General features: G+C 48.4%; 1 protein-coding gene across 1 annotated transcript in view; it reads right to left on the bottom strand.

The window, feature by feature from the left end:
* Positions 1 to 23314, bottom strand: part of MYO7B (myosin VIIB) — a 98372-nt gene that overhangs the window by 50275 nt on the left and 24783 nt on the right. The window contains exons 4-15 of the mRNA XM_039851281.1: positions 22690 to 22842; positions 21053 to 21237; positions 18561 to 18682; positions 14472 to 14614; positions 13640 to 13753; positions 12154 to 12307; positions 10465 to 10541; positions 9155 to 9274; positions 8713 to 8855; positions 6052 to 6262; positions 5207 to 5342; positions 1065 to 1228 (exon numbers count right to left, since the gene is read on the bottom strand). Of these exons, the coding sequence (XP_039707215.1) occupies positions 1065 to 1228; positions 5207 to 5342; positions 6052 to 6262; positions 8713 to 8855; positions 9155 to 9274; positions 10465 to 10541; positions 12154 to 12307; positions 13640 to 13753; positions 14472 to 14614; positions 18561 to 18682; positions 21053 to 21237; positions 22690 to 22842 (1722 nt within the window). The remainder of the gene's footprint in view (positions 1 to 1064; positions 1229 to 5206; positions 5343 to 6051; positions 6263 to 8712; positions 8856 to 9154; positions 9275 to 10464; positions 10542 to 12153; positions 12308 to 13639; positions 13754 to 14471; positions 14615 to 18560; positions 18683 to 21052; positions 21238 to 22689; positions 22843 to 23314) is intronic.

Here is a 23314-nt window from a genome sequence, read left to right as displayed (position 1 = left end):
AATCCTCAGGGCTCCTTGGTGCCTCCCAGGGCCCCCGCTGCACATGGTCTTGGGCATGGAGGCCCTAGGAGCTCCTGCAGAAGCAGAGAGTGAGTGATAAAAGATCAAGGGCACTTCGGTGTGGCCAGTGCTGAATTCGTGGCCCAAGGGGAGAGAGAAGGCCTTCTACCTGGTCTCTCAGCTCCTTAGCATTCATCTAGCTCCATATCCTGAAGTAGAGGTGGGGAAGCTCCTCATCAGAGGATTTACAGGGCTTTTCTAGAACAATCACTGTTAATGAGTGCAGGCATGGGAGAGGGAGTGATGGGGGGCAAGGGGTGGGCAGACACTCACGCTGCCAGGAAATCCTAGGCTGCCCTAAGGAGCACCACGGGCTCTCTGCTGCCCACCCCCCTGGCCAGCAACATTTAGTGTTACCACAGTCACACCACACAAACATACACACACCTAGTACACACACACCACATACTACAAAACACACACATATAATAACACCCACATCACGCACACACCAGACATACCACACACACACACACTGCACAAAACACACCCACACTCACATATCATTCACACACACTCCATGGGTACCGTACCCACACCACACACATACCACACATTCACCCCACACCCTACAAATACACATATATAATACATGTATATCACTATCACACATACCACACATACCACACACCCATCTCCACATCCACACACACCACAGACCCACACATACCACAACAAAACACCCACACATAACCATAGATACCATCCACACAGAGAGTACACAGAACACATACACACAGACCAATATGAAAACATAATAGTAACAAAAGCAGATGTGCCCTGGCAAGATTACCACACACACAGAAGCAGGCACATTCATGGGCACCTGTCCCCTCACCCCTGCCCATGTGGCAGTAGCAACATGTCACTCTTATTTTCATTCTCTCTGTGCCTAGAATGAGAAACCCAGACCCCAGGCGACAAATTTTCCCTGCACAGGCATGTCTGGCCCCAGAGGCCCTAGGGGCTGCGAGACACTGGAAAGGAACACCATGGGGGCCTACCTTGAAGAACTGGCTTCCCGCCTTCCCCCGGAGGATGGTCCCATGGCCCAGCTTAGTGTCTGCTGACTCCAACTTAAAGATCTCCTTCAAGAACTTGTTTTGAGAGGAGTGGACCAGAGTGAGGATATCTGTGCTCAGCACATCTCGATTCTTCTCCAAGAAGCCTGTGGGGAAAGCAGAGCCCGCCTACTAGCCCAACTCATCCTTGACCGTGACCCACAGGGGGAGGGGACCCTGGACATACCAGGAGGCTCCAGGAGCCCCCACTGAAGCCATTCTATTCACCCCTCCCTCAGTCTCCCAATCCAGCCAACAGAGATGCCTGTACCCAGGCACGGCACTCACTGTCTTCAAGTCAGGTCACATTGACAGCTAAACTCCTTAACCTTGCAACTCGCCATTCCTTTGGCTAAGCTGCCGCTATTCCTTCTGCCTGAATGTCTCTGATGGCTTCCTACCCCTCGTCTGCCTACTCAGCCTCTCTCTGTCCCACACATTCCCCGGGCACCCGAGTGCCCTTCCTAAAAGCGCACACTGCTGTGTCATTCCTAATTGATCCCTTTCTCTGATCCTCTGTTGCCAGTGAATGTCTTCTTCCTCATCTTCTTTCTCATCTCCTGAAGGCCCCACAGCCCTGCACTCCCCTAGCACCCGATTGCCCCGAGGAGGTCTCCATTCTTCCGCACCTCAGGCCTCCACAAGCTGTTCTGGCACCCTCTTTCCTTTCAACCCACTCAGGCCAACTCCTGCTCAGTTTTCAAGACCAGCTCAAGCATTATCCACTCCAGGAGGCTCTCTTGGCCTGCAGGTGAGGTGAGGGACCCTCCTCGGGGCTCTTGCTTCTTCCTGTGAAGTCTTATTCCTGTGCCCTTTGCTCAGTTCAGAGGACTTGCCATCTCCTCCACCAGCCACAACATTCCCTGGATGCAGGTCCAGGGGCACCGCAGACAGGAGTGAGTCCATTCCCCTCAACCTCTCCCTAGTCATAGCTATCACCACAACTGCCAATGTACTGCGAACTGCCACAGCAGATGACATGTCCATGGTGATAGGTCTGAGGGGTTGCATTAGGGTTCTGGCCCACAAAATTTCTGGGTGACTTTGGGCAAGTCTGATTTAGGCAACTGCTTACTTATATGAAGGAGCTTTAAAAAAAAGAAAAGAAGGAAAAGGAGGAAGTGAAGAAGCCCCTCTCACCCCCAATTCTTGAAAATCTGGCAGTCTGTTAGTGTCCAGGGAGCTTGCAATCTGGAGAGGAATGCATGTCACTCCTGCCGTCCCCCTGAGCCCCGAGGCAGTTCTGGGAGAGTCTGTGTAACCAGCCTCCCTCAGTTGGCCAGTCTGTGCAGGAATGGCCACTTTAAAACTCCCTATGAAACCAGCAAGGGGGTGGTAGCTACATTGTTCTTCCTTGAAGCGCAATATGAAGGAAAGAAAGAAATTAAACACTGCTTGCAGTATTGACTCCAAGGATGGGAAGGTGACTTGTGGATTATAAGGTCCTTAGGACGAATTTCGTAGTAAGTTTAAACTGCACAGGTCTGGGAAATGAACGTGTGCCCTCAGGCTGTGTGTGTGTGTGTGTGTGTGTGTGTGAGAGAGAGAGAGAGAGAGAGAGAGAGAGAGAGAGCGCACAATCAAAAATGTGTGTGTAACTCACTAAGGAGACCCCAAGAGCCTGGGAGCCCCGAGGCCCCTCTATTAGCCCTGCTCTGGGGTCTTAGAAGGTTTTGCTAGGGCCAGGGGGGCCTCCAGCCTGAAGACTGAGCCTCTAAAAATTGGGGAAAACAATATTATGGGCTGAGTTGTGTCCCCCCTCAAAATCCATATGTTGAAGTCCTAACTCCCAGTACCTCAGAATGTGACTATATGTGGAGATATAACCTTTAAAGAGGTGATTGAGTTAAAATGAGGTTAGTAGGATGGGTCCCAATCCAAGTGACTGGTGTCCTACAGGAAGAGATTAGGACACAAACACGCACAGAGGCGGTAAAGATGCCAGGAGATGCCATCTACAAGGAGAGAGGACTCAAAGGAACTAGACCTGCTGACATCTTGGCCTTATACTTCCAGCCTTCAGACTGTGAGTAGTAAATTTCTGTACCTGTCTGTGGAACTTTGCCATGGCAGCCCTGGGCAATTAACACAGGCATGGATCTAGGGAGTGCAAGACATCACTCCTCCACTCTCATCATGGGCAAGAATGGACTCGCCCTAAAGTTAGGCACAGAATCACACTATGAAGGCACTGAAGCTGGGCTAGATGAGGGTCAGGCACCAGCTGAAGGGCTACACTCCTGGGACTCCTAGGATTGACCTTACACAAGCACAGCCCTAACTTTCCTCTGCCACTCTGCTTCCCTTTAATCACCCCACTTTTAGTGCAATGCTCTGTGAATACCTGCCCAGCCTGGTGAGAGGCCTGGGGAGACTGAGTCAAGGGTGGGAGAAGGGCAGGGAGCCTGTTTCCCCTATCTCTGCCTCAGGTGCCTGTGAGAGTAAGAAGGTTGCACCAGGAGCTCTAGGGGTGCCACACAACCCTCACAGAGCTGGGAATAATGAGAGCCAGTACGTGCTGCTTTGTCTCTCCAGTTGAACAGTGCGACTTTAAAGTTTTAGTTAAACAGACTAGAGCACATTCTCATTTTTCCATACGAGCCACGAAAAGTGACACTATAGCTGCCTGCCCATTTTCCTGACCACAGCCTAACAATGGCCACCTTTCTCACTTTTTTAAGTACACCAATAGGTTGATCACCTCATGCCCTTGTTTCTCCAATCAAAATCATGCCTGACTCTACTTCAACATGTATAAAAATTAATTCAAAATGGACCAAAGACCTAAATGTAAAAGTTAAAACTATAAAACTCTTAGAAGAAAACATAGGGGTAAATCTTGAGTTGGATAATGTTTTTTGTTATGACACCAAAAGCATGAGCAACAAAAGAAAAATAGGTAAGTTGGACTTCATCAAAATTAAAACTTTTGTGCTTCAAGGGACACTATCAAGAAAGTGAAAAGATAACCCACAGAAAAACATACTTACAAATTATATATCTGATAAGGTACTTATATTTAAAATGCGTAAAGCCCTCTTACAACTCAACAATAAAAAGACAACCCAATTATAACATGGGCAGAGGATCTGAAAGGAAATTTCTCCAAAGAGGATATACAATGGCCAATAAACACACAAAAAGTTGTTCACCATCTTTAGGCATCAGGGAAACACAAATCACATTGAGATGCCACTTTAAACCTACTAGGGTGGCTATAATCAAAAAGACAGACAATAACATGCATTAGTGTGGATGTAGAGAAATTGGAACCTTTATACATTGGTAGTGGGAATGTAAAATGGTGCAGCCACTTAGGGAAACAGTTTGGTGGTTATTAAAAAAGTTAAACATAGAATTACCATATGAACCAGAAATTTTTCTCCTAGGGGTATACTCTAAAGAAGCGAAAACATACATCCACATAAAAACTTGTACATGAGTGTATAAGTTTTATTCAGCATTATTCATATAGCAGCATTATTCATAATACCTTAAAAGTGGAAACAACCCAAATGTCTATCAACTGATGAAGGGATAAACAAAACGTAGTATATTCACATAGTGCAATATTATGCTGCAGTATAAAGAAATGAAGTCCTGACACATGCTACAACATGAACGAACCTTGAAAACCTGATGCTAAGTGAAAGAAGTTTGTCACATATACCACATATTCAGATGAAATGTCCAGAACAGGCAAATCCATACAAACAGAAGTGAGTGGTTGCCAGGTGCTGGGGAGGGTTGTGGGGAAATGAGGAATGACTGCTAATGGGAGTCACCCTTTTCTGAGTGAAAATGTTCTAAATTGTGGCAACAGTTACACAGCTCTGTAAATATACTAAAAATCATTGAGTTTTATACTTTAAATGGGTAAATTACATGATATGTAAATTATATCTCAAAAGAGCTGTTACCAAAAAGCAAAACAAAACAAAACAAAACATGCCTGGTTCATTCCATTCCCTCTGTCCCATTGCTAGCCCTGCAAAATGACCTAACCTTCTCAGCCTCCTTTCTGTGGCCTCCCTGGAACCTGATCCAGATTTGTAGGAAGAGGGTGTGGGAGGAGCTACACCTACCTTCTGCCTGGTAGTACACCTCACCAGCAAAGTGGGCAATGCCAAATCTGGCATCGTGGATGTTTTTGGGCTGCAGGAAGGCCTTGTTGTTGGCATGGACACTGTTCAGTTTTTGCACCATCGTGATATCTGTCCCCTGGAAGAACAAAGACACCCTATAGATTGAGGTTCCAGAGCCCAGCCACAGTGAGGTCAGCTGGCACACTCACAGGGCTTAGGGACTCCCTCATGGACCTAAAGCAACTGGGCTCAGAATGACCGAGAGCCTTTCTATAGACAGGAAACTGACATTCAAGTGTTGGTAACTTGTCAAAGTAAATGAAGGCCAGGTTGGAGCAGACCTTCACCACCAGCTCTGTGTCTCCACCCTGCTCTACGATTGTCCAGGTACTTCATCCAGCCCTGGCTTCCCCCTTGTCTGGATTCAGAGCTCCTACTGACTGCATTTGAGAGTCTATCTCCCCAAGGACAGGCAGAATCCCCTGCGGATGAGAATAAAAGCATTTCCTTCTCTTGCACCCTCTGCAGCCTTTAGCCCATGGGTGATTAGTAAGTCCCCTCTTGGGTTGTGTTCTTGAATCTAAGTAATTAATGACAGATATCATTCTGCTGGAGAGCAGGAGTGAGGGTAGACTCAGGAAGACTTCCTGCAGGTGGTGGGCCTGAGGAAGGCCTTGAGGGAGAGGAGCTCTGGTGGGAGATGAGCTGAGGCTGGTCTGTTTATTTCTAGCAGAGGTTTCAGCAACCCCAGAATAAGTAGGCCACCCCAGGGGAGTTTTTCAACCTTGAGGAAGACACCTATGTGTGGGGTCTCCACCTGAAGGTCACTGGGCCCAGGGATGCACCTGTGGGAAGCGGCTCTCTTCATCCAGGAGGGAGATGATGCTCATGGGCTTGAGGGCTAGCAGATCCAGTATAGGCCGATTGTCTGTGTAGTGAATGAAATCCCAGGCGATGCTCTCAGAGTGGTACTCCTCTTGCTCCATTGTGAACACATGCTGCACAAAGAACTGCTGCAAGTGCTCATTGGCGAAGTTGATGCAGAGCTGCTCAAAGCTGTGGGGGCAACACCGCCACCAGGGGTGGAACTGGGTCAGCTCAGTCCCTTCTGCAGCTGGCAGGAACCACGAGGTCCCCAGCCATTTGCAGACAGCCACACACATATATGCCCATGGATGCACATCCTCATTCACATGGAACCCCTGTGTGCATGCTGATGTAAACCCTCCCTCTTCTCTCTGCCTCTACCATCATTACCTCACCTCCTCTGCCCCATGGCAAACAGACTAAGAGAAAGGAAAAAGCTCATCATACCATCAAAATCTGCCTTTGGCTCCTTACCAGTCTCCTACAGGGTCCTCTGCTGGGCCTGCCTATCACAACACAAAGATAATCCTTAGTGGATCAGGTGTCCTTCAGCAGCCCAGCCCTACAGGCAAGTGGCCTTGGCATTGGAAGGAGCTTCTGGAGATCCAGTATTGGCTGCCGGGCTCCTCTACATCAAACAGATACACTCCTTAACCCCGCCCTAATCCTCCAACCTGCTCTTCCTCCTGAGTTCCCCATCTTGGGAGATGATCCCACCACAAGTTACCCCTGGCTCAAGTCAGAAACCAAGGAGTCATGCTTAACCTCTCTCCCTCCTCCCCACTTTCAATCAGTTGCCAATGTCCGGTCCATGCTCTCTCCAACACAGCACCTTGACCTCTTCTTTTCACTCCCATTGCTACAACCCTTGTATAGGTCACCTTCATTGCTCACCTGGAGCATGGTGCTGGCCTCCAAAAGCCTCTCTCTCGTCCCTCAGTCCTTTTCCACCCACCACTAGAGGGAGCTTTCTGACATGCAGGTCCCAGCACGCTCTCCTGGCTGCTTCAATCCTTCTGGGATTCCCACTATTTTCAGGATCCAGACAGACAGTGACACAGTAGAAAGTCTGCCTCTATCCCAGGAAATGACTCCAGGCCACTCTGGACTTCCCACAACATGCTATGAAAGCGCCCAGTTCTTTCCAGTCTCTGAGTCTTCACACATTTGCTGCTGCTCCTCTCTTTCCTCATGACCTGGCTTGCTCTGCTATGCCCTGGATCTCATTTACACATTTCTGCCTCAGAGTGGGTTGCCCATTTATGCAGAACCTCATCATACCTGAGACCGGTTGTTCAATGTCTGTTAACACAAGAGGAGAGGGCACAGGTCAACTATGTTCTCACCTCCCAACACACTGCCTGGAGAGAGCTCAGCGGGCCCTTGCAGAAGGCATGACTGAGTGGGTGACTGGGTGCTGGGTGATGCAGCACTTGTCTTTCACCAGGTCCCCAGAGTTCAGCCCCGTCACAAACCCAGCTCGTGCCTCTTTCAGGGAGGGGTCCTCGCATAAATGTCTAGATTCTCCACAAACAACTATTTGTGCTCTTCCAAGCTTTCCAAAGTGTGCTTGGTCTGCTCAACTGTCCTTCTCGGGGACAGAAACCAATGGTCTGGATCACATTTGAGTTTACTGTGCCTTAGAGTTCCCATCGTACTCGGCCTAGTTCTGCCAGCCTGCCCCATGCTATCTGCCCCACTTACCCAGCTGGTCCTGGGAGCCCACGATCCCAGTGTGCTTGCATTGGGGATGGCTTGTATTTTGACAATCCTGGCTCTCCAAGGGTCACTCTCAAACTTCATGTGGAGATAAGGTCTTGGGCAGGGGCATGTATAGGTCTTGGCTCCACAACAGTGCCCAGAGGGCTCTACTTCTTGGAACCAGAGCTAGGTTTGGTCCTGTCAAGCTCTTTAATGAGCCAGGCTCACCTGGGTAAACCAGAGTTCATCTAAGATGCTTTCTGCTTACTCATCCCAGTCCTCATTTTCCTCATATGTCCTCCTTCTGCCATTGGATAATGCACCAGAACATCAATTGTCCTCATCTGGCTCCACTGCCTGGCTCCCTTCACCATCCTTGTCTCTTCTCGCCCCATTACAGTTATGGCCGGGTGTCACTTCAGCTCTTCAGCCTATAGTCAAGGGTGCTGGGACACCGGGTCAGAGGTGTCCGGCTATGCCTTACTCCCACCAAACTCAAAAGTCTGGGATAATCCACAAACCCGCCACCTTCCCTCTAATACCCAGTATGATATACTACCTAAAGATGCAGCCGGATCGATGTTACTGATTTCCATTTTCACTCTAACCTCACATAATAATTTACTCAGATTCATGAGGAGAGCAGATGGCTCAAGAAGGGTGACAAATGCTGGGCTACAGCCTGGCTCTTCAGATGCTTTTAGCTATGTGACCTTCTCCAGGCATATTGTAGGTGCCGAGAGACAGGCACAGACCATCCTCCTGCAGAAAGACTCAGGCCTGCCGAGTGGACTCGCCCTGGCATCTGTGAGAAGAAGTGAGAGGCCCCTGCTCCCTGTCCCGTGGGGGAAGAATGGCTACTTTTTAGCTTGCTCAGTTAGAGAGGATTTAAGCTTATCTTCCATTTTCTGAAAGCAGGTGAACTGATATCTTCATACCTATTGTTCTGGAAATTTTCAAAGCCAAATATGTCAAGGAGGCCAATGGCCCTTCGCACATTTTTAGGGTCCTGGGCAGGTGGAGTGAAAATCGCAGCATTGATCTTCTTGACAATCCATAGGAAGAGGTGCCCATAGATGCCCTGAGGAGACATGAGGTAAAGCCTCGGGTTTGAAGCACAAGAGGAAGGCTTCCCCTTTCTCCAGGTTCACCCAGAAATGCCGGCCTCACACTGGATCTCACAAACCCACTGTAGCGTATCATTCCTACTTGAAAGGCAAGAAGCCAAACCCAGAGTGGCTAGAAAGCCCACAATCACTAGGCAGGTGACTGGCAGAGTCCGGCCTTGCCCGGCTGTCTCTGCTTTTTCCCGCTCTCCACCAACAGGCAAGGAGCCATGTTCAGTGAGTAGATGCTTGGGCCCCTTCTCCAGTACTGCACCTTGACGAAGGCATCCCTCCGGTCTGTAGCCTGGGCGATGTTCAGAGGCCTGCTGACAAACTCCCCACGGATGATGATGGAGTGCTTGATCAGACAGTCCTGGAGTGCCTGGTGCTTTACCTTGGAAGGCAAGTGGACAGCTGACAGAGCAGGGCCCAGCTCTGGGACTCTGACGTGTTTGTGCTATATCTTGTTCCCTCTCATGACTAAACACCTTATGCCCAAGGCCTGAGAATGGGAGATGCCTGTGGCTAGGGCCAGACCAGATGGGGACCAGGGCAAGGTCCTGGGCGGGCCCTGAGTGAGGGTCAGTTTGAACACTGGGGTGTCAGAGCATTCAGGAAGGATGCCCTGTGCGGGAAGGCAGGCCCTGTACATACTGGCTGCTTGGTTGACCAGCCCCGTGCTGGTCTCCTCGGGGCTGGAAAGGGGCTGGCACCACCAGATGGACCTTTGACAACAATGGGCAGGGAGGGCTTTGAGGCCAGGCCACTGGCGCATGGATATGCCCCAACCAAAATCACTCCTGCCTAGAAACCGAAGGCCTAAAGGAGCAGGACGAATCTAGATGGGCCTGGCCTCCACCATGCAGGGAAGTCTGAGCTGGCAAAAATCCAAGTTTCTAAGAACCCTGATCCAAATTAAGAACGTGATCAGCAAAATGTGCTTAATATAACTGCTTTTACCTTTCTCTCTCTCTCTCTCCTGATTTTATTACTTTCCCACCATAATTGCCCATGGGGTGTGATGTGGAGGACATCGCAATGTTCCAAATGCAAAGATATTTCCCTGCCTGGTGCCTGCAGTTCTTCCTCTGAGTAGAGGCTCTTTTTCTCTCTGGAGGACCCTAGTGGCTAATGGCGTGAGCACAATCCACTTCCCCAGAACAGCATGGCTCATGGGGAAGCCCTGGGGATGAGGATGAGGGCAGGGACATTTGATAGAAGGTAGGGAAGGTCCAGATAGGAGCTAGGGAAGGTCCAGTGTAATTATGGCCATTGGGTTAGGTGGTGAGTGGGGAGAGCTTGGTGATGGGTGGAGTGGAGAGAACCTGCTGAATGAAGGCCACTGAAGAGCTGGAGGAATCAGGGAAACGGGAAGAAACTGTTAAAGCCAGACATCATTTTGCTACTTTGTTCATGGTTAGCTCACACTGCCTTGCCCTGGTTCTGGGAGCCTGGGAGAGGGGTGGGAAGAAGGAGTAGGAGCCTGGGAAGGGTTATGAGAATCAGAGGTTGAGGTTCTGTCAGCCCAAGTCTCTGTGTCCCCCTCACAAAAATGAAAGCTGGCAGACACAACAGCCAGGCTACCTCCAATAATTTCATCACAGTGGGAAAGGCAGGCGTCTCCATCACATCGGAGGAATCCAGGTTCTCGAAGACCGCAGCTGCAGGGAGAAGTAACTCTGAGTGGCAAAATGGCCTGCAGTGCTGGGACAGAGACCCCAGTAAGGTAAGGGCTGAGCCTGGGGCAGGCCCTGTCTCTGAGGCACTGTCTCTCCCAGACCCCACACTGGGAGCCAGTGTCCTAGGTGATTATCAGCCTTTAGCCGTGGCCACTGGCCACTTTCTGTCTGCTCTGCTCAGTGAGACTAGGGCCTAGGGTAAAGGGAAGTTTGAAGAAATGCGAGCTTGTTTGGGAGGAGGATTTGGGGGCCGGGGCTGCCTCTTAAGGAAAGAGATAAGCCATCAGGCCCCTTCAACCTCTCTGTTGTCCATAGAAACCTGGCATTCATATGTTCATTCAGTCAAATAAGCAATTATGAGCAGAGCGCCATTGTAAGCTGGGCCCAGCCCTATGACAAGTCTCTGGGCTGGCCTCCCTAGTTCAAGTTCCTCCTCATTAAGTCAACCTCCACTTTAGGGCCACCAGGATGCAGGGAGGAGGGACTATTGTTTCTGCATTTTTTTTTTAACTTAAAAAAAATTATACAATAAAACATACAGATAAAAAAATGCGTAAAACCCAAAGCCATGTCATAATGAATGATTATTGAGTCAACACTGTGTAACCACTACAAAAGTGAAAATAAAGAGCCTCACCAGCGCCCAAAGGCCAATAATGTCCTTCCCTGCTGAGACTGTATTCCTCTTTACTAGGTGACCACTCTCCCAACTTTCGTGGAAATCACTTTGTTTTTCTTTATCTTTTTACTATCTACATATCAATCCCTAATCAACCTTTAGTTTTACTAGTTTTTAAACTTTGTGTAGGTGCGATCTAATTGTCTGAATTCTTTTGTGCCTTGGCTTCATTTCCTCAACATCACATTTATAATATTCTTCCACATCCTGACACCCCCTGCTTGTCAGCATCCACCTTTCACTAGCAGAAATGCCGGGTTTCGTTGATAAAAACCCAAATAAAATCACATGGTCACCTGCCACAACTCATTTGGAGTAGATTTCCTTATAGGGTGTGAGACAGTGGTCTAAGCTCATGTTTTTTCACATGGATACCCAATTGCTGCAGAAAAGTCTATCTTTTCCTTACCGCTCTGTGAATCGGTATCTTTCCTGAGTTCTAGAGCCAGCTGTAATCTCTTCAAATACTGCCTGTGCCCCATTCATTTTCTTTTCTTTCAGGACTCCAGTTCAATGTATGCTACATCTTCTCACTGTATCCTCTAGGCTAGGTGCTTGGGAGCTAACAGGACTCCTTAATCCCCAGACCACCTGGATACTTGCAAACTGGTTTGCAAGTTTGTGCAAGGTTTTGTTTATTCTGGTTCACCCTTACCCTGAGGGGGTATCCCTTTGGGTCCCAGATAAAAGTGGGAGTTTCACCTTTAGAAGGCCCTAAGCCTTGACATCTTCCCTTTAACCCCACAAAGCCTCCAAAATCATAGCTAAAACTTTTAATGTATTTTTCCAGGACAGGGTTAGACCACATTACTTCAGTGAGCTCTTTAGGTGAGAATCCTGAGAGATTTCTTCCTCCTCCAGCCCCGGCCCCCCTACTCTTCCACCCCAGGGAGTGCAGTTTTGGGGAAACATTACCCATAAACTCCACATTCCCCAGATGGAGAATGGCTGCCAGCAGCTTGCTGAGGTCCCAGTTCTCAGCGTCGGAGAACATGAGGATTTTCAAGGCCGAGCGCACATGGGCGTAGTCCTTGGCATCATTGAGCCCCTCGCAGGAGGTGCAGTTCCCCTGCAGGATGGAGAACCTCAGCTTTCCAGGGGCCACCCAAAGCCTCCCGTCCTCCATGCAGGGCCAACAAGGCATAGAAGCCTCAGAGACTCAGCCAAAGGCCCTGATAAGTAACATTTCATACCTTCTGGGTAGACCCTGAATGGACCATGGGGAGGCCTAAGCTCAGAAAACACATCAAAGTACCTCCAGAGGCAGAGCCAAAGCCATAGACAGCGTGCTGGCCTCTGCAGTTAGTGCTGGTACTTGGTAGTTGTGTGGCCTTGGCCAAGTCATTTAGCATCTCTGAGCCTCAATCTGTCATCCTTCCACAGTAATGACTGCTTCACCCTCTCTGGGAAGTAGCACGGACTCCCTTAACAAACTCTTCCCAAGCCTCACCATATGCCAGGCTCAGTGCTACTGCTGCGAGTCCTGGCCCCTGCCCTGGGTGCCAGGCATGGAGGAAGGGCAGGCAGGAAGCAGATGACAGTCTCATAGACTGTTAAAGGTGCCAAGACCAAAGGTGGGGGCAGCCTGCTGGCAAATGGGATAAGGCTTCCAGGAGGAGAGGTCTGAGCTGGCCTCACATGCTGAGCTTCAAGGCAGTGTAGGGGAAGAGGGAGGTCTAGGCAGAGAACAGCTGAAGCTAGGTGGGAGGTGGGAGCCTGGAGACAGGGTTACAAGGAGATGTGGTTAGTGGGGAGGTGGGAGGTCTGAGATGGTGGGATCTGGAGGAACTTGGAAACCATGCTACAGGGCCACAGGGAGCCCCTGAGGAATTGTCATCTGTCTAGAGGGTGGATAATAAAGTGTGGGTCAAGCCTGTGGGGCTGGTGGTAAATTAGGTGAGAGAGGGAACCCAGGGTCCTGCAGTGGTCCAAGCAAGAGCTAAGGAAGGCCTTGAGACAGTGAACACAGGAGAGAGGGCTAGCAGCAGATAGATTCAAGAGGTGAAACTCAATTGTTCCCTTGTTAGCAAAAGAGCAGATGGCCCCTTTTGCAGGCGGGGGTTGGCAGTGGGGGCCTAAGGTCCTTGCTCTCTTGGAGTTCAAGTTCTAGGGACACCTACGGGATGGCGATTTGATTGAAATCGGGAAAGAAGAGGTGTGGAGAAGACTGTCCATGACCTGCTGGGTGACCAGGAGCCTTTAGTTCATTGGGACCAAAGGAAGGTAGATTTGTGAGGAAAGACCATGAGTTCAGCGAGAAATAAGAAAGCAGGACGGGGCTGGGAGGGGCAGAGCCAGGACAGGTTGTGCGGGAGAGGGGCGGAGCAGGGAAATGCTGAGAGATGAGGGGAGGGAGGCGGGACACCTAGTGAAGAGCGGGGGCGGGGTGGGCGGGCCTCACGGTGGTCAGGTAGTGGTACTCGGAGGGCGTCCTCAGGCCCAGCAGCTCCTTCTCCTCGACGCTCATTCCAAGGAGCATGCAATAGAAAATGTGGAAGTTCCTCTCTTCCGGGGCCTGGTGGGGAAGGCGGTCCAGAGCACTTGTAAACAATTCCCTGAGGCTGCGGGGCCTCAGACTCTTGCCCCCAATCCTGTCCTGGCTTCTGCTCCAAGGCCTCTCAGCTAGGTATGGCTTTGGCATTGACCCCGAGGGACAGCCTACCTGGTCACCGTTCTCATTCTGCCCACCCCCGCACCCCCAGGCTGGCTCATCCCGCAGCCCTGTGCTGAGACCACCCCTCGCACCCCCACCCCCTCCCGGCTTAGTGAACCCATCTCTCCCAGGGCGCTTCTCTGCAACCCCGAAGGCATCCTCCCTAAAGTCAAAAGCTAGGGAGTGATGTCGAGATACAGACTCTCAGCTGGGGACTGGCCCAGCCTCAGAATTAATTCCAGTAGAGGTAAGGAGTAGTAGGCACCAAAGAATGAAGAAAATTATATGGGTGGAAAATTCAGAACAGAAAATCCTATCATTCCTTTTCCTTGAATAATGGGCAAGGACCATCATTATCCAATTCTTGGGGTCCTTGGCCCATCTCAGGGTAAGACCGGGGTTCAGTGGCAGCAAGTGAAGACCTATAGGGGTTTGTGGAGGTCCTGGAGGTGGGGGAGGGAAAAAGGGGTGAGAGCGATTGAAGGGGGCATCTCTTGGAAACCTCTCCAATCCCCTGACTCCCCATCCTGAGGCAGATGGAAGTTGCCCCCAGGACCAGCACATCAGATGGAGGCCTCACCTGTCGGCAGACCCGGGACTTCTCCAGGAGAAACTGCTTGATGCGTGCACCCTCGATCGCCCCGCTGGCGTTAAAGTAGATGTCGACATACTTCCCGAAGCGGCTAGAGTTGTCGTTTCTGATCGTCTTGGCATTTCCGAAGGCTGAGGGCCAGCGAGTGATGCCCATGATGGGAGCAGAGAGGAGAAAGTGTACTTTTAGCGGGAAGGCTTCTCAGAGGTGGTGGCAGAGCCCAGAATTAAGAAGGGGTAGGATTGCACTGGACAGTGGTGGCATCCAAGGGTATGCTAAGAGGAAGGCAAAGTGCAGGTAAAGGTTTGGAGGTCAGTTAAGTATGAGGTGTGCTCGCAGATTAGGAAATTCAGCTGTAGCACAGAAAATAGGAGGAAGGCAGTGGAAAATAGACAGAACTTGTTAGTAAGTGGGGCTTAGTAGCACAGAGCCTCGAATGCCAAGCTAAGAAGTTTGGAATTAATTCTGCAAGTGAAAGATGAGGCAAGAAAGCTTCTGAAGGAGTATGGGAGTAGATTTGCATTTTAGAAAGATTCAATCAAGCTTCAGGGCTGAAGGCTGGGTTAGAGAGGGCAAGCTTGCAGGGAAAGTGGCAAGAGCTGGCATGGGCAGGGGCACAGATGAGGAGGTCAGCCCAGGAGGCACTGGTGTTGCAACACCATCCAACATACACTCCATAGAGCTGTTTCCATAGGCTTTTCTTATGTGGCCCACAGTAAGAAAGATCCTTTGCGTTGTATCCTAGTACATACACACCCCCAACTGCACACATAATTAAAAGAAAATATTCAGTATCAGTTCTTACCAAGAGTGATGTGCTGGGGTATTTTCTAATCCATGCTATTTAATTGGTTCTAAAAAACTTATTTTGTGACCCACTGGTGGGTTGGGACACAGTTTGGAAACACTGTACCACTACACAGCATTAGTCCCACGAACAAAGGGAAAGTTCCTTGGACAAATAGGTTTGGGAAACACGGACTGCAGTGGACAGCAGAGGCTCTGAGGAAGGCTACCATACAGAAGCTTAATGTCATTGAACCCAGTGGATGATCTCTCTCCAAGAATCTGATGCAGGCTTTTTTTTTGAATTTTTGAAGAAAGTGTCAAGATGATTTTTAAATGTATATGGAAAGGTAAGGGACCTAGAGTAGCAAAGTTTGAAAAAGAATGAACTTGGGGGACACATGATATTTGATAGCAAAACTTACTAAAAATCTATAGAATTCAAGACAGTGTGGTATTGGTGAAAGGATAGACAGAGAGAGTAATAGAACAGAATAGAGAATCCAGAAATGGACCCACACATGTACAGTCAATTGACTTTGTGGTAGGTGTTACACTAGGGGCCCTGCCCGGAGTATCCAAAATGAAAAATAGCCTTAAAACAATAGCCTTAACTTACCTGTCAGACCTGACACAATAGCAAGGCAATGACAGGGAAATTCCCCAACACAGGCATGCACAGGACAGGTGGTGTGATCTAGAATTCACCTCTGCTTCATTATATGATCATTATAATAAATTTACATTGTGCTTTTGACCCCCTTATAGACAAACCGAATGCATTATGAGTATACTCATACTCAGAGAGAAAAAGGTTATATAAGACAGCGGTCCCCAACCTTTTTGGCACCAGGGACCAGTGAGCCTATGAGAATCTAATGCCTGATGACTCGAAGTAGAGCTGAGGTGGTGATGCTAGCTAGTGCTGGGGAGCAGCTGCAAATAAAGATGAAGCTTTGTTTACTCGCCCACTGCTCACCCCTGGCTGTGAGGCCCGGTTCCTATCAGGCCACGGACTGGTACTGGTCCATGGCTTGGCAGCTGGGGCCCCCTGATATAAGAAACCTATCTGTCAGTCAAGTCTTGTAAGGGAAGGGCTATGGTGACAGGACGAGGACCAAAGCCTTGCAGGCAGAATAAAAGAGCCTGAAGCAGGAGGCTGACCTCTCTTGGCAGCTCACTCTTTCTTCTGAGAAATAAACTTTTGCTTTCAATAGAACTGACTTGCTTACAAACTGCTGCGTATCTGTCCTCAATTCATTGTCACAGGACGCAAAGAATTGAGGCCCAGGGGTTCCAGGACTCCCCAGAACCGGTAACAATTTTAGACAAAGGTACAAAAGCAGTTCAATGGAGAAAGAACACTCTTTTAGACATATGGAGCTGAAATGATTGGATACCCATATGGAAAGAAGGAAGAATGGAAGGAAGGAAGAATGGAAGGAAGGAAGGAAGGAAGGAAGGAAGGAAGAAAGGAAGGAAAAAAGACTCAACTTACACCTTGCGCTATAGAAAAAATGAACACAAAATGGATCATAGACCCGAATTTAGAACCTAAAGCTACAAAACATCTAGAAGAAAAGATAGGGAAAAAAGTTTCTGGGTTAGGCAAAGATTTAGATACAACACCAAAAGCATACTGAATAGAAGGAAAGTATGATAAATTGAACTTCATCAAAATCTAAAACTTCTGCCCTACAAAAGACACTGTTAACAAAGTGAAAAGACAATCCACAGACTGGGAAAAAATATTTGCAAAACACCTATCTTATAAGGGACTTGTATCCAGAATACATAATGAACTCTTCTTACAAAATCATTAAGGAGCCAACTATTTCAAAAAATCGGCAAAAGATTTGAAGAGACACTTCACCACAGAAGATATACAGATGGGAAATAAACACATGAAAAGCTGCTCCACATCATTAGCGTGAGGGAAATGTAAGTTAGAACCATGATGAGATACCATTCTGCACATAACAGAGTGGCAAGCAGTCACCTGACAGCACCAAGCGCTGGCACAGATGTGGAACAACTAGACTGCTTTGCTGGTAGGAATGCAGAATGGGGCAGCCACTTTGAAAACTGGCAGTTTCTGACAGTTAAATGGTTCACTTATCATTTAAGCCAACGATTTCACTCCTGCATATTTATCTGGGAGGAAACCATGTATGCAACTGTTGGTAGAGGCTTTATTCATAATCATTAAAAACTACAAACAACCTAGATGTCCTTCAATTGGTGAACAAACTGTAGTACCTCTATGCAATGTAATAAAAGGAATGAAACAAGCAACAACATCACAAATGCATTATGCTAATGAAGTAGCCAGACCCAAAAGACTACAAACTATATGATTTTATTTATATGACCTTCTGAAAAAGATAAAATTGTAGGGGAAAAAAACACAAATCAGTGGTTGCCAGGGGCTGGGGTTGGGAAGATAGTTGACTGCAAAATGGGCTGAGAGAAGTTTGGGGGGTAATCGGAACATTCTATATCATAATTATGATGGGGGTTAGATGACTTGTATGAGTTTCTCAAAACTCATAAAACTATATATCGAAAAGGTGAATTTTTACTGTATATAAATCATATCTCAATTATAAAGAAAAAGAGAACATGTCGACTAGTGGCTGACAACTTTGGAGCTGAGGTCACACACTCTGGGCCACCTCTGCAGAGGGCCAAGTCAGGGGAGCAATAGGGCCTGGCACCGGGCCTAATGCAGGGCTCCTCTAACTGGTACTTGGCTCAGGAGTGTCCTGTGGGGTTGGCCAAGACCTTGCCAGCTCTGCATCATAGTGTGAGTCTCATCCTGCCCAATTCTGCTCTTTCTTCTCTCCTAAGTGTCCTGCCAGCATCCCATCTTTTCCTGACCATTCCCACTTCCTCCTGCTTCATATTCCACAGGGGTTACCCTTCAATAAATCTTGTGCAGTCCTAACCCCAACTTGGCAACTGCTTCCCAGAGGACCCAAACTGACGTGCCCAGTATTTCCAAACTGATTTCATCTTGGAGCACTTTTTACAAGGAATACTTGTTATGGTCTTGTGGAAAACATACTTAGTGAAAGCTTATAAAGTCATTAATCTTTCTCCTTCATGCTTCCTGGGAGCCCCCACACTACTACCCACCCCCATTCTTTTCTTTCATGTCCTGAAGAATCCTGAGAAGTCACCGAAAGTGTGTGGCCTCTCTGTCTTTCCCCAGAGTCCTCTCTTAGCAGGAAGCTACCAGCCCATGGAGAAGGCCTGGGGAGGGGGCCGGTCCTGACAGTGACTGCTTACCTTCCAGGATGGGGTTGGCCTCCAGGACCTGCTGCTCTATCCATGAATGCTGGCCGCTGATGGTGGCCAGGAATTGAAGGATGAGCTTGGTGGTCTCTGTCTTCCCTGCCCCAGACTCGCCGCTACAGAGGGGATATACAAGAACATCAGTCAATAGAAATATTAGGTTTTTAACACCCCTCAACTCTCCTGCGGTTGAACAGGGACTCCCTCTCCCTGTGCAGAAATCCCACCGCACTTGTCCTGAAGTCATCACTGTGATCTCAGACTATCTACATTGTATTTGTTACTGGTGTGTCTGTCTTTTCGATCTTGCTTAGCTGTGAGCCCTGGCAGTCAGGGTTTATCTGGTTCATTCCAGGGTCACAAGCACAGTACTCAGCTAAGTGGTTACAGATGAACGAGCAAAACCAGATGACACAAAGTCTTGTTGTGACATTCTCTCTATGAGCAGAGATTTTATGTTGGCCAAAAGGGAAACTGCACCAGTCTTTAGGAAAGTGATTTGGTATAGGTATCAAAAACTTCAAAATTATCCTGACTTTTGCCTAAAAACATAATCCTAAAATCAGAAGTTTCTCCACAAAGCTTTCTGCTCACTAAGCATTATTTATTTATCATTGCAATTGTGGAGAATTGGAAGTAACCTAAATGGGGGAAATTAGTTATGGTCCATCCAGCCAGAGAATATTATGCAGCCATTAAAACCAGGTCTACCTAGAGCTTATAGTAACATGGTCAATGCATACTAGTTACAGTTAAGTGACAATTATGGTACTATTCGATGTGATTTTAACTAAGTGGGTAGGAGAAGTCTTTTCTTCCAAAAATGTCTAGCAATTTTTTTCTGAGAACATTTTTCTGAATTTTCTAAAATTTTTATAGTGAATATATATTAATTTCATGGTGAGACACGAAAACTAGTTTTTAAAAATTACTGAGGACATGTAATTAAGTTAGAATATGTACTTGTGTCTAGCACATGCTCAAATTTGCAATGATTAATATTACTTATTATTAATGCTTAAATATTACTTTTGTTTAAATTATTCTTTATTATAAAAATCGTCAAGTATTACAAATGGAGGCAGAATAGTGCAATGTCTTGCTAATGAAATTATGGTCCAAAGGCCTGCAGTGCTGTCATCTGGTTAGAACTGCAGACTCCCAGGCCTCACCCTGCTCTGCTCAGTTGGAATCCACATTTTCACAAGATTCCCAGGGGGTTCCTTCACTTTACAGTTTGCATAATGAACTCCCACAGTCCCATTTCCAGTTTCCACTGGCCAATTTTGTTTCCTTTCCTATACTATTTTGAAGCAAATCTCAGACAAATAATTGTTTCATCTGAAAATGGCAATTTAAAAAAAGTTTTGGTCAAATGTGCCAATGAAGTCGGCCAGACCAACAAGCTTCCACTGAGTTGCAAACTCTCTGTGAGTGCCTGCTGTAAACACAAGTGCACCAAACAACACTGTCATGTGGGGATAGGACACTGCAGGCAGAGAGCCGAGGCGACCTGCTTGCTGCCCTGGGGAAAGCAAGGGCAGGAGGAGAAGGCAGTTTGGCTTAGAGTGATCTTCCGTCCATGCAAAGGGTAGAAAATTAGGGTGCTCTACCCTCTTCTCAGGCACCATGTCCTGGAGGTGAGAGGTGGCCTTGTGAGCTTCCTGGCCAGCCTGGGGCTCAGCTCCAGGAGGCCCCTTGCAGCAAAGCCCTGTACTCTCAGGATAGGGGGCAGATTAGGAGCATGCTATGCAGACAGGTAAAACCAGGGGTCAGAACACTAGTGTTAGGTTGGTGTGGGGCACACAACTGGAACACATTAGAACATTGAATGAATGAGTGAATGAATGAATGACTCTACTAGAGCACCAAGCAATGTGCCCTGGAGCCAAATTCCCCCTCTTCCTTCCTGTCTCTCTCATCCTCCCTTCCTTCTGTACCAGGAGGGCCTGTGTAGGAAGCAGAGAGCCCAGGCCAGACAATGACTCTCTAAAGCAGGGTCAGGGCCTGAACAGAGGGAGACACATCCTTTCTGGGCCCCAGTGGCCTGAGAGCTGCCACCTGGAGCCGCTGCTGCCCTGTCCTCACCTGAAGCCTGCTGTGAGGCTTCTTTTTTGAATGAGACCTCACCTGTTTACCCTTAGCACCCTCAAGTGCCTGTGCTGGGTTCCATTTCTAAATTAGCCATCCCCATTCTTCCTTGTCTCAGGAAATAATCACTGAAAGTGGGGGCGGTCTAGGCCCTGGTGATACAGTGGAAAAGCAGGTTCTGAAGGAAGGAAGCCTTAGAAGAACTTTGCAGAGTGGAAGAGCGGCAGGGGCCAGATGCAGGCAAGCCAGATGTTTGCAGTTGCATGGCCCCCCTAAATCACTAGTCCATAGAAAAGATTTAGGAAGAGGGGGTGCTCTCTCCCTTCCAAGATGCTCAGAGGGGTGTCTGGCCCCCCTGCCCCCTGCCCCAGGAACATGGAGAGTCTGTATCCCACCTGATTATACAGCACTGGTCCTTCTTGTTTTTCTTCATGTTGAAGTAGCAGTTGTTGGCAATGGCAAAGATGTGCGGAGGCAGCTCACCCACATGGCGGCTGTAGTACAGCTGCACCTGCTCCAGGGTATAGAGGGGCAGCACCTGGAACGGGTTCATGGCCACCAGGATGGAGCCTGTGTATGTCTGGGGAAGACAGCAGAAGATCAGTGCCCTCCACTCTGAGGGCCAGCACTGCCTGACCCTGACCTTGGCCTTGGGTGCAGCCCCTTGTGAGCTGCAGGAGCAGCTGACTCTGGCAAGAAAGGGAGTCTGATTCTGGCCGGGAGACAAGACACACAGCTGCTCAGATCCTTCCTCTGGAAAGATAGGGGTGTTCACCATGAGTAAGAACTTGGAGCAGGGGGCGCATTCACAGGAAGAGTAAACGAGGTGGTTGTTGCTAATGCTTGGCATTCTATCTGGTATTTAGAAGAGGCTTGATACAAATGGGCTATACATATATGGCAGTGTTCACCTGTCTTCCATGGGGCCTCCATGAGACTGGCCAATAGTTACAGTCCCCACTGATCCCTCCTGGGAACCTAGTTCAGGACCACCTGCTCATGTGCAACCCACACACTAGCCCTGCCTGCCCTTGTGGGGGTGGGACAGGGGCAGCCACCTGCCAAGTCACACGATCATCCCTGTCTTAGTCTTCATTTTAGGAGTGAAAAGAATAAGCTCACTCGCTGCAAGGACTTTGATAACCAGATTTAAAAGAAGGCAAGCATAGGCTTTATGAAAAGAACGAGCTGTGGTCCAGCCTACTATGTTTATCAGTCCTGGGAGCTCCACTACACATTCAGCTGGAGTGGGCTCAGAGGACCCTGTGTCCACCCCTCGCATGGCTGCCTCATTCTCTTCTCTCAGCCTTCCTCCTATTGTGGGTCCCCTGCTCACTCTCTCACTCTTCTGAGCATCCCAGAAGAATGGCTGGTCAAAGACAATCCAGCCACCTCTCCTTATGGTAGGCCCACGTAAGCAGTAACTTTCCCAGGTCACACCCACTTCAGGCAGGGCTGGTGTCAATTTTAAAATACTGCTTGACCTGGAAAAGTCTGCACTGGAATAGAGATATGAGCCTTAGGGCTGAGGTGATCCTCCCATCCACTGCCAGGATTGGGAAAAAGACCTATATCTACCCTCATGGCCCTCTTGGCTGTCACAAGACTCACTTCACGGGAGGGCTGGGTGACCTGGTGACCCTGTCTCTGCCACATGCCTAGGAAGGGAACTTGTGGAAGACTGCCTATCCCCATGGCCTCTGCTCTACTCAGCTATCAGAGGAGGCCTTCTGCTAAGCCACAGATGAAGGGAAGAGGCAGCACTAATTGAGCACCTATTGTGTGCCAGGCACTGAGCTGGCATATTATGTACCAGCTTTCTGCACCCTTGAGGACATTATCACCCTCTCTTTTTCAGGTTAGGGAGCAGAAATGTTAGGCACTTTACCCACATCACACAGTAAGGCCGTGAGGATTGAACTGGGTGTTCCTGGCCCCATACCGCCAGCACACGGTGCTCCTCCCCAGCCCGAACATCAGCATGCATGGACCTAGCCCCCTGGGGAAGCCCCATGGGGACACAAGGACTCACGTAGATCTTGTGCCGTTGGTAGCGAATAAGGAGGTTGTGCACCATGCCTGCCTCGTTCAAGTCGCCCAGGCGGATCATGTCATCCACACCCTGGGCCGAGTTGGGGTGCATGGGGCTGAGGGTGCCAAGGTCCTTTGTTTGGATCCAGTGTTCCTGGAACGAAGGGCATCGATGCCTGTGAGAGGCAGCCTCTGCAGGGGCCAACCGACTGCACCTCTCTCCAAGTTTTCATAGATCGCTGACCCAGTACCTCTCTCTGGTCAGGGTCAGTCTGTAGCTAAGGTCAAGAGACACCTGGGACAGCACCAGGTCAATCTGTGGCTGAAGTCAGCATATGTCTAGGGCAAAGCATCAGTGTGCAGCTGAGGACTAGGGCTGAACTGCAGACCAGGGTCAGCAGAGCTTATAGTCACAAGTTATATTTGGCTGTTTGCCATGAGAAGCCTCAGAGATTGTTGAAATAAAAATGTGCAAGTAAAAAAAATATATATATATATATATTTATATATATATTTTATATATATATATTTATATATATATATTTTATATATATATATTTTATATATATATTATATATATTATATATATATTTTATTTATATGTATATTTTATATATATATAAATA

This window comes from Pteropus medius, unplaced genomic scaffold, assembly GCF_902729225.1.
Source record: "Pteropus medius unplaced genomic scaffold, Ma_sr-lr_union100, whole genome shotgun sequence".
In the NCBI taxonomy this organism is placed as follows: domain Eukaryota; kingdom Metazoa; phylum Chordata; class Mammalia; order Chiroptera; family Pteropodidae; genus Pteropus; species Pteropus medius.
Note: the sequence above shows the minus strand (reverse complement) of the source record. Positions and strands in the feature narration are given on the sequence as shown.